General features: G+C 36.9%; 1 protein-coding gene across 3 annotated transcripts in view; it reads left to right on the plus strand.

Moving 5' to 3' along the window:
- Nbea (neurobeachin) overlaps positions 1-19,871 on the plus strand; it is a 532,117-nt gene that overhangs the window by 172,418 nt on the left and 339,828 nt on the right. For 2 of the 3 annotated variants that reach the window (XM_032898369.1, XM_032898367.1), the window contains 7 exons: positions 1,834-2,850; positions 4,393-4,610; positions 6,642-6,795; positions 13,156-13,164; positions 14,945-15,125; positions 16,383-16,513; positions 19,421-19,528. In XM_032898369.1, the coding sequence (XP_032754260.1) occupies positions 1,834-2,850; positions 4,393-4,610; positions 6,642-6,795; positions 13,156-13,164; positions 14,945-15,125; positions 16,383-16,513; positions 19,421-19,528 (1,818 nt within the window). The remainder of the gene's footprint in view (positions 1-1,833; positions 2,851-4,392; positions 4,611-6,641; positions 6,796-13,155; positions 13,165-14,944; positions 15,126-16,382; positions 16,514-19,420; positions 19,529-19,871) is intronic. The other variant, XM_032898366.1, reaches the window with a different exon arrangement.

A 19,871-nucleotide genomic window follows, 5' to 3' on the forward strand; every position in this document is an offset into this window, starting at 1 on the left:
ATCCTGATCCATAGGCAGTAAGCAATGGACCAGCCGGCTGTGGGCTTTTAAAACCTCAAAGCCTTCTCACAGTGACACACTTCCTTCAATAAGGCCACATCTACACCATCAAGGTCACACCTCTTGATCCTTTCTATCTTACTCAAGTACTCCTGGGCGACTGACCATTCAAATATATGTGTTTACAGGGACCATTCTTATTCAATCCACTGCATATAGCATGTTTTAACATTTAATTCTAAGTTCTCTCTCTCCATGTTAAATAGAATTTATCTTTGGCAAGGAAAGTAGTGCATGTATGTGCATGCTATGTTCTGTAATTCAAAGCTGTGATTCTTCAACCTGTAGCATCACAGAAGAAACATGAACATACAAAATTGGGTTGTTTGGTTATGTTGCAGTTAGGTTTTGTGGTTTAGAAAGTTCATTGTTTTAGTTAGGGTTTTACTGCTACAAACAGACACCATGACCAAGACAACTCTTAAAAGGACAGCATTTAATTAGGGCTGGCTTACAGGTTCACAGGTTCAGTCCATTATCATCAAGGCGGGATCATGGCAACGTCCAGGCAGGCATGGTGCAGGCGGAGCTGAGAATTCTTCATCTTCATCTGAAGGCTGCTAGCAGAAGACTGACTTCCAGGCAGCTAGAGTGAGGGTCTTAGAGCCCAGGCCACAGTGCCACACCTCCTGATAGTGCCACTCCCTGGGCCAAGCATATACAAACCATCACACCCATGAAGTTATTTTTTAACAGGAATTAGAAAAATGATTTTAAAGACCAAATAATACATGTTTTAGGTTTTCTGGTCTGCCTCTGATAAAGCTACTCAACTCATTTGTGTAGTGTGAAAGCAGAGAGGGAAAGTATTTCAGTTAACAGAGTTGTATTACAAAAAATGTTTACTTATCAAAATAGATGGCAAGCAGATTATGACCCATGGGCAAGAGGTTGCCAACCCCCATGATTGGAGAGACTTTTCTGTAGGAAACAGATTTCATATAATGTCACTCTTTTTTTTTTTTTTGGTTCTTTTTTTTTTTTTTGAGTTGGGGGCCGAACCCAGGGCCTTGCGCTTCCTAGGCAAGCGCTCTACCCCTGAGCTAAATCCCCAACCCTAATGTCACTCTTTAAAGAAAGGTCAACCAAAACACCTTGTTAATAGTCAGGTCAATACAAATTAATTTTTTGTGTCTATAAGGGAAGATTTTTTTTAATACTAAAAATATTTACAAGAATTTATGCTTGTTGTAGTCTTACATTTTGCATCATACACACCTTGCATTTTCATTGCTTTAATAAGTTTTAATATAACAAAAAGACATTGCAAATTTTTGCACAGAACACATTCTGATGTTTCTAATTCAGACATCTGTCTATGTTTAAAACTGATACAGTGCCTTATAAATGTCTTATGTTTGCAAGTCCATCTGAGGGACTTTCAGCAGTGGTTGGAATGGGTCAAAATACTGCAGTAGCTGTCACAGTAATAGTAGTTTTAATGTTGAATATTATCATCTGACTAGTCCTAAGCCTAAACAGTGTTTACAGATCATAGAAAGTTGGTTAAGGCTGGATACTTAACCTATACAAAGGGGCCCTTGTATTACAGTTACCCATGTGGTTAGAGACAAGTCAAGGAGCAAGGTATTACTGTATTTCATTATTGTTTCCAATTACATAACAAAACTGTCTTTTATTAAATTATTTAATAAAACTGCATCTTAAAATTCCTCATACCATTTTTGCTTATATTATTGTAATTTTATTGCTTTTATTTTTTGCCTTTCTCTTTGCTTATACATGATACTTCAATGTTCTCTTATTTCGTAGGTTACTTATGAAGCACACAAAGAATACCTAGCCAAAATGTATGAGGAGTATCAACGACAAGAGGAGGAGAACATTAAAAAGGGAAAGAAGGGGAATGTGAGCACCATCTCTGGTCTTTCATCACAGACAGCAGGAGCGAAAGGAGGGATGGAAATCCGGGAGATAGAAGACCTTTCCCAAAGCCAGAGCCCAGAGAGTGAGACAGACTACCCAGTCAGTACAGATACACGAGACTTGCTCATGTCCACCAAAGTATCGGATGATATTCTTGGAGGTTCTGATAGGCCTGGCAGTGGAGTGCATGTCGAAGTGCATGATCTTCTAGTTGACATAAAAGCAGAGAAAGTGGAGGCCACTGAAGTAAAGCTTGATGATATGGATTTGTCACCAGAGACACTGGTGGGCGGGGAGAATGGAGCCCTTGTGGAGGTAGAGTCCTTGTTGGATAATGTTTATAGTGCTGCTGTTGAGAAACTCCAGAACAATGTGCATGGAAGTGTGGGTATCATTAAAAAAAATGAAGAGAAAGACAACGGCCCATTGATCACACTAGCAGATGAAAAGGAGGAACTTCCAAACAGTAGCACATCCTTTCTCTTCGATAAACTACCCAAACAAGAAGAGAAATTACTTCCAGAACTTTCTAGCAATCACATCATCCCAAATATTCAAGACACCCAAGTGCATCTTGGTGTCACTGATGATCTTGGGTTGCTTGCTCACATGACTGCGAGTGTAGAGTTAACTTGCACATCAAGCATAATGGAAGAGAAAGACTTCAGAATTCATACGACGTCAGATGGAGTGAGCAGTGTCTCTGAACGAGAGTTAGCATCATCAACTAAAGGGTTAGACTATGCTGAAATGACTGCCACAACTTTGGAAACAGAGTCTTCCAATAGCAAAACTGTACCAAATATCGATGCAGGAAGTATAATTTCAGACACCGAGCGATCTGATGATGGCAAAGAATCAGGGAAAGAAATCCGAAAAATCCAGACAACTGCTACAACACAAGTAAGCTATCCTCTGGGAGTTCTAGAAGTAAACTAAGAAACATGAGATAGGCATTGAGCTGTTAGCTGCAAAACAGACCTTCGAGTGACTAAACCTAAGTCCGTGTGATGTAGAAATATATATATATTACATTCAAGTGTCTGAATTATATTCCCAATTCTGCCACTTTCTCTAATTTTACTCTACCTCTGGCCTCAGACCCTCCTGTCATACTAGACATGGTAGTAAATTAAAATATGACCGCTGAGGTCTTGCCCATGCCTACAGTGTATAACTGACTACATTTACACCTCTGTACTTGAGATATTTATTCTAACCTTGTGCTCTAGGCCAGTGTTGTTCCTGGGATAACAGAAGAGATCCAGCCCGAACAGATGAGTGAATGATAGGAAAGAGATTGTTGTCAATCAACGACCACTGTGCTCTCAGCACTGTGGTAGATTTTCAGATTCACAATACACAATACACTCTGAGGCAGGTAACGTAGCTGAGAAAATTTGGAATTACTACCAGTGAGCTTTCTTACAAACAAATACAGGGATAGAATTAATTTTTAAAAAGGAAGCTGCTTAGGCCTGTTAACATTTGCCTGTCGCTTAGACAAATGTTATTGCTGTGGTTTTGGCTGCTGTAGCAAAGCTGTAAACACTGTCTTCTAGGACAGTTTGAGTTATGACTACTTAATTTTAGACTGAAGTGATACTTTGTGATTATGAGTTAATGTGATGTTGACAGTTGAGGATTTGAGTTTTGTTAGCCCTATGGACTCTGTCCCTGCCTTTTTAATCCTATTGAAGGTAAGTTTATGTTCCCATTCCTCCTACACTGGAAAGACTAAGCCAGGAAGAACTCACTATTGTCTTTGTACTCCAGGAAGAATACTGGGTGATGTATTCTGTCTGTGGGAATGGTGCATTTATTTTGTTTGTTAACTGTCAGTTTCCATTTTGGTGGCTGTTACACTACAGTGATAATTGGCATGGAGAAGGAGTATTGAATAAGGTACAGATTTCAAATAAAGGAAAACAGATCATCACTTACTGGACACAGTAATCACTAGGCTTGCCTGTTTTTCGTTGAGGATGTGCAGGCATTTTCCCAGCTCCTTTTCTTACGTTGTACAGTGTATTTATTTTGTATTGAAATACTGTGAATGAAATGCTCTTTGGAGTTAATTTGACTCCCCTTCAGTAATCTTTCTTCCCACCATGTGTTTTGAGTTATAGTTCACTGATGACATGTATCTATTGTCTTATTGCATCCGTACTTTCTTGCACAGAGGGCATCTTTTGCTAGCATGAAGATCCGGTGATTAGGAACAGAAGATCTGGTTTTTAGTAAGAACTTTAGTGTTATCCTTTGATGTCCTTGCCTAGATTGTGCAGTGTCAAACCAGAAGTCCAACTTGTGATGAGCCTTCAGATGGGCAGGGTTTCTGTGCAGGGCTTTGAAAGGCCTCACATGTACGCTCCTTCTCACTCTGTCATGCACACTGTTGTTTGACTCTAACAGTTCTTTGGTGCTCCACTTCCCTTTATTTAGGCTGTACAGGGCCGGTCTTCCACCCAGCAAGACCGAGATCTCAGAGTTGATTTAGGATTTCGAGGAATGCCAATGACTGAGGAGCAGCGGCGCCAGTTCAGTCCCGGCCCCCGGACTACCATGTTTCGGATTCCTGAGTTTAAGTGGTCTCCAATGCACCAGCGGCTTCTCACTGACCTGCTGTTTGCGTTAGAGACAGATGTGCATGTGTGGAGAAGGTACAACTCGTGTTTTGTTTTTTGTTGTGTTTTTTTTTTTGTTTTGTTTTTCTACATTTCGATGACCTTTAGTTAAGAAAATGAATATATGTTAATGTTTATTTTACATGTGTGGGTGTTTTGCTTTGTAAGTCTGTGTACCATGTGCATGGCCTGGTACCTGCTGGGGTCAGAGGAGAGAGTTGGATCTCTTGGAACTGGGACTTACAGATAGTTGTGAGCCACCATATGTGTGTTGGGAATTAAAATTGAATCCAGATCTTTTGAAAGAACAAAAAGTGCTCTTTACCACTGAACCAATTCTATTCTAAGAAAATGAATGTTTTTATTTACTGTATCAACTAACTAATTTATGTCATCAAATAAAATTTACAAATTAAATTTGTTTACAAAATTAAATATTTAAATTTTGATAGACAAATATTTATATAAAATATACTTTTATGAGTCTGATTAATTCCACTTAAGAGAATTAAGGCAGAATTTTAAAATCTGGCATTGTTTACACTACACAAAAAAAGAAAGATCAGTAGTGGTTTATACTTCTGTAATTGCATCTTTCGTTAAAGTCAATACTATGAGCTATATTATTGTTCGGTAACAATATGATAACAGTACCAAGATAAAATGTTAAAGTAGCCTATAACATGTCTGTCCTTGGGACCTATATGTATAAATAAGTAGTGGATGTTGATTTATATCAGCCCTCAGACTGGAGCTGTCTTCCCTGCTTCTCCTACTTCTCCTTATTTTCCTTGAGGATTGAAGGTTGTTACTTGAGGTTGTCCATATTAAACGGCAGACCGACTCCTGTTCTCCCTCCATCCTCTCCCTCTTTCTCTTCTCCCTGCCTTATTTTTTCTTTTCACCAACATCTTTTTCTCTTGAATGAAGGCCCTTAAGAAATTTTTCCCATACTGTTCATCAGTTTGTACTTTCATATGTAAAACACCCTCCAAAGAGAAATTTCTAATGACTAGGCTATGTGGACCACTTCTGATTAATAACTCAGTAACTGGTGAGGCCCACTCGTGCATGAGACAGAACCCGGGGAGTGGCTGCGGGAGATGGCATGCTGCTGTGGAAGCCGCTAGCATGTCTGTCAAGGTGGTTCTGCGTTTGCCTTGAGCACTTCGTTCGTAAGCTAGCACAGACTCACTGCTGGTGTTTGCTGCTCATGCTCTGTACCTGAGATGGCTAAGGAACGTCAACAGCATGAAAGGCACCGTGGCTGCTGATGGGAATGTTGATGTGGGGGATACAAAGGGGGTTTGCCCAATTTTCTTTGTGTCTCTGCTCTCTTTATTGATGTTCATGAGGGTTTCCAAACATAAGCACATACAAATTTTTTAAAAAAAGATTAGTTTGAGTATAGAGTAAAACATCTGTCCACAATAAAGCAGCGTATGTCTTTGGCACTTTCGGTGTGTGTTTTATATGAAAAATCCTGCCCCTGACCCACCCTGTGGTCTTCCCTTTCATTCTCAGTAATTCTTGAGCTTCTGCCAGAAATACTTCACACCTCATATTTCCTCCTGGTGGTAAAAGGTGTGCTTAGAACCACAACTGGAACCTCCTCTTCCCAGGCTCCCAGCTAGCTGGTCTGCCTCCTAACGCAGAAGAAACAAAATGCAGCCAAACTAGTTTTACTTAAATGCACAGAGCCACGATTAATAATCAGAAATGTGAAATGGAGGAGTACTATCCTGGGCTACATGCATACTGAGTTCTAGGCCAACCTTGGCGTATAGTGATTATTCTAAAAACCAAGAAAGAACACGAATATTGTATTTGTTTAATATACATGGACACACACACACACACACACACACACACACACACACACCTTGCAGACATATTTTTTGATAAAATGAGTGAATTTTGAGTTGTATTTTTCTAATAATTGCATTTTAAATTTGTCTAGCACTTCTATATTTTGTAATTGTCTTCACTTTACAATTTTTATGTTGAATAAGATATGTAAGCTTCTTACAGTTACACAAAGGAAATAAACGTGTTTTTCTGTTTCAGCCATTCTACAAAGTCTGTAATGGATTTTGTCAACAGCAATGAGAACATTATTTTTGTACATAACACAATTCACCTCATTTCCCAAATGGTAGACAACATCATCATTGCCTGTGGAGGAATTTTACCTTTGCTCTCAGCAGCTACATCACCAACTGTAAGTTCTTTACCTCCACCTAGTGGTTATATTTTGTAATGACAAGAGTTGAGCATTCCAGCCCTTTCAGATACAAGGAACAGACAGATTTTCAAGTTTCTCCTACAGGTACTTTAAAGCCATTTGTTAGATTTATATTCCAGTCTCTTTTATTTACCAGTATTTGGATCTTCCTATGTATTTTTATTAGAGTATTTCTCAGGTATTTCTGGTGAAATCTTTTAAGAAGAACTACAACTATTTTTTTTTTTTTACTTTTTATATGCTGTTCATATCTTTAAATCTTATATAATAGTAAGCTGTTAAATTTATCCGTAATAGTATGATATTATTTACCAATTTGCCATTAAAATATCTATTTCTCTTTCTCTATAAAACATTGAAAAAAATACTAATATTGTCAATTTGGAAAGCATTTAATATTGAAATTGGATGTCCTTTAAAAATGCAATAGACCAGTGTTAAGCTGTATGCAGTTTGTATCTAATAGCTATCTTTAGTTCAGGGTTTGGGGTGTCAATAGCTGAGGAGCAGTACTCCTGACTAGCACTTGTGGATCTGTCTTAGGTAAAAGCAAGTCTATTTGGGTGTAACTTGAATGATGGGAAGGAATGGAGGTCTCTGTTTGTCAGAAGAGCTTACGTTGCTCCTTCTCATAAGAAACTGTTTGGAAGCCCCGGAGCACACCTTTGCCATATGTCTGTGCTTTGTTAACACTTCTATTAGTAAAGGCATGCTCTGAACTGGTTCAAGACTTTACCTCATCAGTAGCATGAGTTTCCTATGTGGATCTTCTTCTCACTCCATCCATTGGAACAGCATTGAAGTTTAAAATATTAGCTACAACACACTGTCACTATTCACTTCCCCCAGGCATAACTACCCGTGTTCTTGATGAATTCATGCAGCAAGTTACAGGCAAGCAGGCTCATTTGGGAACAGTGCAAAAGGACAGCTCAGCATTGGGGTCTTGTAGCACTACTTAGTAACCAAACCAAGGACAGAGCCTGGGAATAGCAACCCAAAGAGTCCATGATCTGTGAAGAAGGCCTAGTACTTGTCTGCCAGTCTCCTGTAGCAATGTACACTAAACTCTAGTAAACTGCAGTCTTATTTTAAGACAGGGAGGGAGGGTGCTTCTGTACATGAAAGACTAAGTACAATGCTTTCTGTGTAGCATAATATAAATTGTCATTTGTTGTCAGGAAATGTAGGAAACTATATTTACTTTAATATAATGATTGAATTCTTTACATTTTTGTATAGAACAAAAATGATCATTCTGCACAGTAGCATAGCAATAAATTATTAAAATTCGCAGAGGTTTGAAATATCCACATTACTAAATATTTTTCAAATTTTAGTGTCAAATATTTCTATTAATAAAATGTTAAATAAATTTAGTAACTCACAAACGTGTTATGTATGTACTATTATAACTCTCAATTTAGCTTATTTTAAATTAATTTCACGCCGTGAAAATACTGACGTTTTAAAGTATGACTGCCAAGAATATTTACATACACTGTTTTGAGCACGATAGTTGGGGATTTTAAATTGCCTATTAGTGTTCTTAACAGAGTTGGAAGTTAATTTTGTTGTAGAAATTTTGTTGGTTTTGTTTCTCTATTTCTGTTAATTGGTCCATTAAATGATAGTACATATATTTTCTTTTGCAACACACTTGATTTTTCTATTTATTTATTTATTTATGCTACACTGTTTCTTTCAAAAGACTTGTTCCCATGCTTTACATGTAATAGGGAAGTGTGAAGGTTGTTACGTGCTGTTTGGAGCTGGTGGATTGTTTCCGTGTTCTATTCAGGCTTAGTGGGGAAGAGGAGAGGGGAGCCTGAATAAGGAACAACACCCGTGTTGGAAGTAGGAGCTTTTCAGGTGAAAACTTTCAAGTATAAACTGTAAGAACTCTGGAGCAGGCGAGGGTGAGGAGACACTAGGGATGCTCGGGTTCGCCAGTGGGGCGTGCTACTTTGTAAGAACATCAGATGCATGAAGCAGAAGCACTTGACACCCAATTTGAGTGTCCTAGGGATTTTAATGATAGGTTTTTTTTTTCAGATTTTCATGTCTTGAAGCCTGCCTTTTTAAAAAATATCTGGTATAATTTTCAATATTTGGTTATATTTCATTCAGTTCTACTCTTCTAATATTTACTATGCTATACTTCTGAATGTAAATATTTTACCACAAATATTTCAACATAAGAAAAATAATCTTCCCCAGAGCTCACTAATTTTGTAAAACGTTTTCAAATACAAATTCCATTGTGCCACCTAGTAGAACCTCCAGGTGAGGTTAATACCGCGATACCACACAGCTGTATTCTGTGTATTTAGTCAGTGTTGCGATACATCTGAAAGTAACATACACACATTACGATTGTGCCACATGAGAGGAATTTCTGAAGCAACAGCTCCAGAGATGACCATTTGGTGAAGGACAGTTAAAACTTACCGAGTTTGACATAGACAGAAAATAAAATTATGACAAAAATCATGGTCTTATTATAAAATGGAAGAATTATGGACAGCTCCTTATTAGATTGGAGCCTCATTAAGAACTGATGAGCTTGGGAGAATTGGAGATGTGTTGCAACAGAACGCAGCTGTGTGGTATTGGGATATTTAACCTCACTTGGCGGTTCTGTTAGGTGGCACAATGGAATTGTGAACTTAAAGAAACCATTGGTAACTGGGACGATTTCACACACCTTTACTTCTAGCACTGGAGAAGGAGGCTGAGGCAGAGGCAGGAGGGACTTCTCCATACAGGCAAATTCTTCACAGGGCCATCCTGCAAATCCCTACATTATGTTTAGCTGTTATCCCACTTTAGGTTATCTTATTTTAGAAGGTTCTGTCAACTTAAGCCAACAGTTTATTGTAGTTAAATTTATCATTATATAAGCCATCATTGTATATTGTACATGTAATTCCTATTTGCTATAAATTTCCTTTAAGAAACTTTTAACGTATTTTTAAATGCATTTATGTTTGTAACATTATTATGACACAGGATCATTGTGGGAGTGTACAAGAAAAACTATGAAAATTAAAACTTAATTAAGATCATAATGAAGATATTATATTTCAACATTCTTAGAATCACAGTTTTATTCCAAAAATTAACATTTCTTTAATATAATTTAAAATTACATTGTAGAGTGCTTATAACATCATGCTAAATGAAACATCTAGGGAATTCTTAGCTTCTTCAAATAAAGACAATTATCAGTTCTGTAAAGATCACAGTTTACATGTCTGGAAATGCCTGTGAAGCCAGTTGCTACATATTTTACATCCCATGTATATCATGGGTCACCTTTTATTAAATGTGTGAGAGGTGCTTGTGCCGCTTGTTGTGTTGTTTTGTTATTTAACAGAAGAGCCAAAATGAAAAGTAATGGTTGACATCAATTCTCTGGAAAAAGACCTTTTCTAACAGATGTGTACTAGTTTACTTACCTTTATATAACTCATGGTCTTGCTCTAATAGGCTTTTTTTTTTCAAGACCAAATTCAGCACAGAATTTTCTGACCTTCATTTCGGGTCATGCATTCCTGGGAGTGACGAAGACTTTGTCAGTCGTAGTGAGCAGCCTTTTTCTGTGTGGAGCTAGATAGTAAAGCCTTTAGGCCGTGCCGCTGTCTGCGGTTTGTCTCCGCTGCTTGGCTGCACTGCTGTGAGAATGGGCGTGGAGAAGGTGGTAAGAGCTGTATGGTACCAGGTGTGACGTTAGGTGTGTTGTGTATAAAGTGAGAATGGCACAAAGAAGTCTTACTACTATAGAACAGTCATAGGTAAAGTCACTCTTTTTCATGATATAACTTGAAATTGACTCATTGACTACTACATATCACAATTTTTCGCACAGTTATCACTTAGATACATATCTTTTTTTTTTTTTACTATTTTTGTCATTAAACATTTTAATGTACGACTATATTAAACTTTAAAAAGATAAGTAAAATGTGAGGTTTTTTGTTTGTTTCTTGTGGGGCTTTTTTTTTTGTCTCCTATTTTAAAAATAAGAACCTACAGCTTAACCCAGACGTAAGGCTTTGTCATTTCTCAAGGCAAGTGCTGCTGACTAGCTCTGGTGATTAGCTGCTGCTCAAACTGATTTCTTAGTGAGACTCGGGTCCAATGCACTGTGAAGTTTGGATTCAGTGGAGATGGTGGGAACCTCAGTGTGAGATGGATCTGTATTTTAGTCTGGGCTCTTCCTTTGCTGGGCGTGGCCTCTGTATTTGTTCCGTTGGCTAAGAGATAGTCATGATGCTGACCCATCAGAAAGGGCATGAGAAAGGTCAAGTGTGGTAATAGATGTCCCGTGTACTAGATAGGCAAACCATTTGTTCTCATTGAACTTCGGTAACTCTGTCCTTAAAAAATCTTTTGTTTATAACACTCTATAGACTATTCTAGGCAATTTAGTTATTATAGATAATCCATTTTGATAGCAAGGTATGTGTTTGCTATTTCTAGGGAATTGACTATTTGAAGTGGTCTGTTTTCTTCCTGAAACCATAAATGAACACAGAAGTCTGTGTGTTACAGGAATAACATTTCTGAATGTGCTCTTGTAGCAACTTTGGTCTGGAAGAAAGTTTTGAGTTCCTTAGGTTACTCTTACCTATAAGGAAGTGGTGTAAGGTGGGCTTTCCAAAGACTGGAGATGTATATTGCATAGATTACAGTGAGCATCTAAAAGAGCTGTATTGTATTGTGCTCACTTTTGGATACCTGTATTATTTATTTGAAATTGTATGTCATGTTAAATGAATCACAAAACTTTTAAGTAAAAATAAATGAATAGTTTTAACTTTACTATTCAGGATAAAATTAAAACACCTGGCCTGGCGTAGTGATGGCCGCTTCAGTCCCAGCACTGGGGAGGTAAATGTAGATGTCATTAGAATTCTTTGTGAGTTTGAGGCCACCCTGATCTACAGGGTGAATTCAGACTACCAGGGCTACATGGTGATACTCTATCCATCTGAATACATGGCTACATGGAGATACTCAAGGACTATGAATGAATGAATGAGTGAGTGAGTGAGTGAGTGAGTGAGTGAGTGAATGAGTGAATGAGTTTGGGTCACTTCCTAGGCAGTTTGATCAATGTCTGCTTTATGAAAGGAATATTATTTTGTTGAATTTTTGAGGTAAGTTTTCCAGAACTTCTTAGTTGAATTATTTCATCTATTTACTGCCCCACTCCTGTTTGAGTAAAGGCAGAGAATTGGAAGGGAACACTGAGAAGAACAGAGAATACTGAATCATACATTCCTTAAATCATACACTCAAGATTTTAAGTTGACCATTTTTGTGAACCATCTAGAACACTGTGTCAAATGTGGTTTAATTTTTTCTGTCCCAGGGGGAAAAAAAAAACAGAGACTGGCATTTCTGGTTCTTCAAATAGTTGTTGCATCATCAGAAAGCAGGAAAGGAACTTTTTCTTTTGTGCTGAGCATAATGGCAGTGTTGTTTGTTAACAGGATGTAGGGTTGGAACATAGGAGACCTGTGATTTACGTTGTTTCTCTCACAACAGTGATCTTAATGGTAGTCTCAGGATATTTTTATATATTATCCCAGTGAATAGCCATAAAATAACATATTTTGAAATTTATATTCACATTTATTTATTGTAAGAACTCAGATATTGGAATTTTGTAATTATTGTGAAAGGTATCTATGTTTTTATTATAAGTACATGATTCTTAATGCTCTGAACTCTTAGCTGGTATGCAGTTACTTGTCCTTATATTGTAGGTCACATATAGTTGTATCAGTGAGTTATTTTCTGATACAGAAAGTGAATTTTAAGTTGTGATAACAAATATTTTACACTTGTATAACAAGGGTTCTGAATATGTGAGGAAACAAATAATAATATTATTTCCTGATAGAAAAGGTCTAGATAGTATGTAAGTAATAACTTCCCTCAGTTGCTCAAGTCAGTACTAAGTTAGTGATTGAACAGGGGCAGTCTGTGTTCACTTTTTAAAATGTCTCACTAATCATCCAGTAGGAAAGACACTTGTTTCATAAAATAGAGTTTGCGTTCTTTCTTCTATATTTGTAGTACTTACATATATATTTGGGAGTAGTTACTCAAACAAAATAAATTTAAATGTTTCATATTTAATCTTAATCATAATTATGTACTTTATAAAATGAATATTCTGAGAATTTTGTTTTTAATAAAATAAATATAATTTCAAATATTATTTTGTGTTTCAATTTTACATGTATTTTCATTTAATTTTAATAATTTCCTTTTTCTTGTACTTTTTTGGTCTGTTGTCTGTTTTGTCTAATGCATGTCCAGGGTTCTAAGGTTAGTATTACTTTTGCAGTAATTTTTAGGCTTTTATTTTTAAATTTTATTTTTACTTACAAAAGTTTTCACTTGGTTATATTTTGAGTTTTCATATCATCTTTTAATCAGGTATATTTTTTGTGTATTTTAAAAATTCATTCAGAATAATATTTACCCAATATATTGATGAATTTGTTTTATCATAGCAATAAATATCCTAGTACAATGAAAAAATAGAGTACTGTGTACAATCAGATTTGACTTCAAATTACAGGAATTGAATGAGATATATTAAGATTTAGTGAGGATCATATTAAGTAAACTTTATGATCAGATGCTTACATATTTGTAAAATATATTAATAGAGTGGAGTAAGAATTCTTTTGTAGGTTATTGTTCATGTTAAGAATTCCTTTTCCTTTCAATTTTGATATTTTAACAGAAAAACTTTGTCAAATTATACATACAATTTAATAATTCTGTATTTAATATTTGTTTCTAATTCATTATTGTAAAATTAGAGCATGTTTCACTGGTTGGATTTGTAGTTTAACTACAAAATAAAGCAATGACTGATAGTGCTCTCATAATTTCAACAATTTGAATGAAGAATTTAAGAACATGATTGCAGATGTACTAAATAAATAAATTCTAATTTATTAAGAGTCATTAAGAATGTTTGATTGAGCTAAGCAATGACCAGTGTTTCATCTTAAAACAATTGAAAATAGAATTATAATTCATTTTTTCTTATAACTGTTAAGCCATGGTCACAGCTGTTTAAGTCTGATGCTGTGTCAGAAACAAAGCCCCAGTATTTAAGCAGCCTGCATTTCCAAGGGCAGTGGAAGTCAGTGGGGACAGGAATCGGTTTCCTGCACCCACCATGTGGGTGAAGGTAAGATCAGAAAGTTTGGATAGTGTGCCCATTTTTAGACTCTTTGAACAGCATTTTTATTTACACAGCCTCTCTTTTCTTTGCTCTTTCTGGCACTAAGAAAGTTAATTCTAGTTAGAAATTATTGGAATCGTCATGGTGTTAGTACAGGGTGGAAAATGAAGAAATGTTGCGTTGTCCGTACCTTACAGACTTACACATTCTACGAGACAGACCGTACCTTACAGACTTACACATCCTAAGAGACAGAGGACATTTTAATGTTCCCTCTGAAGTAGGAAGTGATGTTTTATCACAGGATATTTTAGAGAACATTTAACTTTGAGCCTACCAATGCTGCTTTCTCCAACAGCTATTGACTCATAGCTTACTGGTTATGGATCTGAAGGAGTGATCCTTCTGATCCTTTTGACCTTATGACCTTCGTATTTAGTTTATTATTCTAAAATAGATAAGTCACGAGTATGCATTCTAGCTTGACAGTTATCTCATTTGATAGAAAAAATGGCTGTGTATCATTCCCATTATTGATTATATTTGTAAGAAAGAAAAAATGTTTGTTAATGGAAATGAAATTTTAGAAGAGAAAGGTCAATTTTATAACTTTTTTTAGTGACACTAGAATAAGAAGTTATGTATTTTTGTCTCTAAGTGTCTTTCTAAAATTATAGGAAATCTTTAATTCAACTGGTAGAGTATTTTAAACATACTAATTTTAAAATAGGCATTTTAGTTAAGACTAGTATGTAGGGAAACAAAATTTTGCAAGGTCCTTTGATATGTAGTAATAACTTATTCTTTATATTCTTACCTATGCTTTCTAAATGTTTGTTGTCCTGTAGTATGTGTTATGCACCATATTTTCCAGTTTTAAACAAGACTAATTCTCCTTTTTTGAAGACGGAATTGGAAAACATTGAAGTGACACAAGGCATGTCAGCAGAGACGGCAGTGACGTTCCTCAGCCGACTCATGGCAATGGTGGATGTCCTTGTGTTCGCCAGCTCTCTAAACTTTAGTGAGATTGAAGCTGAAAAGAACATGTCCTCTGGAGGGCTAATGAGACAGTGCCTACGGCTAGGTAAGTGCACCAAGGCAGCGATACTCGCTGTAATTATGACGACTTGTGAGCCCTGGTGTAGAAAGCATGATTCAGACTGGCGCTGTGCAGCTTAATGACTGGCTTGTAATCCTTGGGATTGCTCAGTTTTAAAAACTTGTGTCTTCACATTGGAGATTATATGGAATTATTTAAAATATCGTCAAACATATTTAGAATTATTTAAAAATCAGTGAGACCGATACATGTCATTGAAATGATTTCAGTGCAGATCCCTTTGTGAACCTTGTTTGTATGCTTGGTAGGCAAACAACTAAGGATATGGCAGAGCCTTACCTAGAAGAGAAGAGGCCCAAGTTTAATGGCCAGCATTACCAGGGAAGTGAGAGAAACACTGTCCCAAAATCTGTATGGTTCTAAAATAATGATTAAATGCTAGTGGCAAGGAGTGTAAACTGCTTTGCTGTGAAGATAGCTATTGTAACCCTTAGAATGAAGGATGCCTGAAAGGGGAAGGCGTGCTCTGTAGGGTCAGTGAGAAAGGTGAAGCAAGGGCACAGCCTTGTTATTGACCTTGTAAGTCTAGGAGGAATTTGTGTGTGTTTGTACAATTGCATATATGTATAGCTTTTGTGTGTGTGTGTGTGTGTGTGTGTGTGTGTGTGTGTGTGTGTGTGTTTGTATATATGTGTGGGTATGCCTGCCAATGCATGCACATGTGGAAGTCAGAAGATGATGTCTAATATCCTTTCTATCATCCTCTACTTTCTTCCTTTGAAAGAGTCTCACTAAACCTGGAGCTAGGCTGTCCTCTCTTATTATAGATGAGTATGGATGCAGGAGACTTGACTTTAGGTTCCCATGCCTAGACAGAAAAGTCTTTTTCCTACTGAACCATCTCCTTCTCCCATAGACATTTTATGCTGTGCTAAAGGTTTTATTGGTACAAGACATTTATGTAATAGTGACTGTTGGATTGTAGAATAAGGAAGACTTATTTTGGGAGTTTAATGTCCCTGATCTGTTTCTTCCGACTCAGAGTACATGAGTATTTTATTTAATATATATTATATATATATATATATATATACATATATATGTATATATATGTTGAACCTTCATTGTTGAATTTCAAAATATAAAATGTATCTAATAAATAGTAAAAATAATAATAATCTATGACAGAAGGGGAAACACAAAGAAAAAGAAATAAATTTAAAACATTTTCCTTTTAGAGCCATGCCAACAATTTATGTTAATATCTTTCTGATTTCTTAGTTTGTTGTGTAGCTGTGAGAAATTGTTTAGAATGCCGACAGCGACAGAGAGACAGGGGAAACAAATCTTCCCATGGAAGCAGTAAACCTCAGGAAGCTCCCCAAAGTGTGACTGCCACAGCAGCATCCAAGGTAATCACCCATTTCCTCTGTAACATGCAGTCCGCTCCTATAGTGAGAACAGTGTTTGTGGCCTGTAAAATGACAGACAGAGGCCTGGCGCTCTAGTGCTGGCTTCTCTGCTCCTTAGTTGTCTCTGAAAGGTTAGCTAACCTCTTAAATTTTCACTTGTATGTTAATGAAGAAGATACTAGTAATTTCTTCTGATAGGGTTTTTAAAAATTACATTGGCACATAGGCCTGGATATTTCTGGAATTTCTACTTTATACAGTTACATCTATTTTTAAAGGTCAGCCTGTAAACAAAGCACATTTTAAAATGGATGAACTTTGTGAAAAAGACTAGTTATTGGCTACCCATCAAATGAATTTTATATAATAGTTTGGAATATGCTTGCAGTTTTCATTGCAGATGAGTTGTCCTCTTGTGTTTGACTGACACAAGAGGACAACTGGATATTACGTGCAGCGTCATGACTGAAGATTTGCATGACTGCTCTGCGCTTAGCCTCTGCAGCTGTCCCTTGTGTATATACCTTTTCTTGATTGTGACCTTTCACATACACAGTAGACCTCTTTTAGCTCAAAAAAAGGTTTTAACTTTTTAAACTTTGATATAAAATTTTCCTATCTTGAAGTACTTTCCCTTATATTTTATCTGTCTTCAATACATTCAATGTCAGTCATCTCAGGTGCTGCTTCCCCAGACTGTAACTTGACACCGTTACCATTCCCTAGTGTAGGGTCAGATCTTGTGATGGTTTCATGTCTCTTTACCCCTCACTGCATTCGTAATTAAATGTTCAGCATTGGCACAGTAATTTTTACTCAACAACTGAACATAGACTTAGTTCCCTTGCTCTGCATTGCTGGTATGTGCAGAAAGTCTGTTGGCTTTTCAGTGCTGCAGCCTCCTTTCTTGTTCACTGCCGTCAGGGACACAGTCTTGAGATGATATGACCCACACAGTTTACTGCTGACCAGACTCCAGAGCGACCTGCATTGCTTGGGCAGTGAAGTATTGATGTGTCAGCCGTCAGGCCCGCACTCACTCCTAGACACATTAGAGGGTTGGTCACTGCAGGGTTTTGACAACAAATTGTACATGTCTGGGCCTTCAGAGCACTTGGGATACTTAAGTTGTAAAGAAATGTTTCTGAGTTATATTCTGGCCTCTGCCAATTAGCATAGAGAATCCTGAGACAGATTTCTTGGTCTCCCACATCTCAGATCTCCAGTATTTAAAAGTGAATGAGACTCTTAAATGATGTTGTTTAATTTAAATGCAAACTAATGCATTGAAGCATAGTGGTTCCTGGCGTGAGGCGCCTCTCCCTTCTCTTATTTATTACTCAGTAGCAGTGTGGCTATGCCACTGCTTGGGGGGCTTATGTCTTGACTATGCCTGTAAGTTTTACTAGAGAAGCATCAGTGGGTGACAGGAAGTCTTTCAGAACCCCTAAAGCAAGCGTGCTTCTCCTCGTAGAATACTGCAGCATACCCAGTGAGGCAGTCAGTGCTATGTTGAGTTAGTGTGTCTCTGCTAAAAGGGTTCGCAGTGAGAAGCAGGTCAGTGGGGACACTCGGGTATTTGGAAAAGATTTCACTTGTTAGTAAAGCACATCCAATGTGGAGAATAAAGGTGAGTGGTAGAATTTTGTTCATGCATTTCAAAGGTGGCGCTTTAGGCAGTAAGCCATAGCTGGTTTCTAATCCAGCAGAAGAGCTTTCTGTGTGAATATGGACATGAGCGGTGAGTCTTCCTGGAGCCTCATTTTCATACTGCAGCAGTAACTTAAACATGTCTTTACACAATCTCTACAAGGTCAAATGGGGTAAGAGAAGCTTTGTAAACTATAAGCTGGTATACATATTAAAATATGTCAAGCTTTTCCATATGCACTGTAGATTTATCTATTCTATAAATTATACACAACTTACCATAGTTATCCTTGGCTAAAAGTATTAGGCTATTGTTAAATGATCTAGTTAAACTTTGGAGCAGTTACAGTTTCACATAAGCTTAGTAAACTTTTAATGGAAACCATTTGCAAAAATAATGTATTAACGTACATAGTGGAACTGGCGCGAGATGATCTTTTTTCTACCCCGTGTCCCACAGGAGCTTCCCAACCTCCTTTGGGAGTAAAACACCACAATGTATCTGTAGGGAAGTAGGAGTCAGACAACAAGCACACCTGTGATATGCAAAACTTACATTTCATATGCATACATTGTGAGAATTAATCCAAAGCCTTGATAGCACATCAAGTAACTGAAAAAGTGCTAGATTGAGCCAAAGTAACTTGGTGCACTTGGTAATTTATGGTATGAATATATGTTATGAATCTATTATCCAAAATCCTTAGATTTTTTGTTTTTTCAACTATAGAAAATCATTTCAATAGTATATTCTGTAATGTCTGCCAACTATAGTGACTATGACTAAATTTTAGAGCTTATCTTTTAAAAATGGATCATGAAGTAACTACATATATAATTGAATGATGTTAGCTAGTAATATTTTAATCTCATATATATGATAGATTAATTAAGAGAATTAAATATCTTTACGAACTGGAAATGTTAGAAGCAAACATTAATCCAGATAAGAGAGATGTGCACTCAGTTCTTCTAAAAGGCAAGATCATTTTTTTTTTGTCTTATACAGCCTAGCTGCCTTCATGAGACCACAGAGGCTCCTATAGAGATAGCAAATCAACATAGAGACGAGAAAGCAACACAAGCAAGGGAACCAAAAATAAGCCGTGTGCAGTTTTGCTGTCAGTAATTTCTAGTTGAGTGAGGAAGCAGGAAATGGTTTGGGAAGCTCAGCTTGAGGTAGAAATACTGTAAGTGATGCTCCTAAATACTTCTCTAGACTATACTATTTCTTAATCATTCTCCTTTGTTTTCAAGACTCCTTTAGAGAATGTTCCAGGTAACCTTTCTCCTATCAAGGATCCCGATCGTCTTCTTCAGGACGTTGACATCAATCGCCTTCGAGCCGTTGTCTTTCGAGATGTGGTAAGTTACATATCAGCTTGACTTCCTTGAAGAAGCAAATGAAAGTCAAACAGCAGCAGCAACAATGATAAAACTGTCACCACCATTTGTGTTAAACTTTAAAGTATGTAAAGAATTGCTATCATTACCAAATGTCCTGTTACTTGTATATATTGCATACCAGAATACAGTTGATGGCAAAATGGTTGAGCCAAAGGCTTATTGATAGTTTACTTTTGAAAAATAATATGTATGTGTACACGGCTGGGGAAAGGCTCAGTGGGTAAAGTGCCTGCTGTAAGAGCATGAGGACCTGAATTCAGATCCCTAGCGCCTACGCAGAAGTCCGGCATAGTGCTGCACG

This window comes from Rattus rattus, chromosome 3 (assembly GCF_011064425.1).
Source record: "Rattus rattus isolate New Zealand chromosome 3, Rrattus_CSIRO_v1, whole genome shotgun sequence".
Classification (NCBI taxonomy): Eukaryota; Metazoa; Chordata; class Mammalia; order Rodentia; family Muridae; genus Rattus; species Rattus rattus.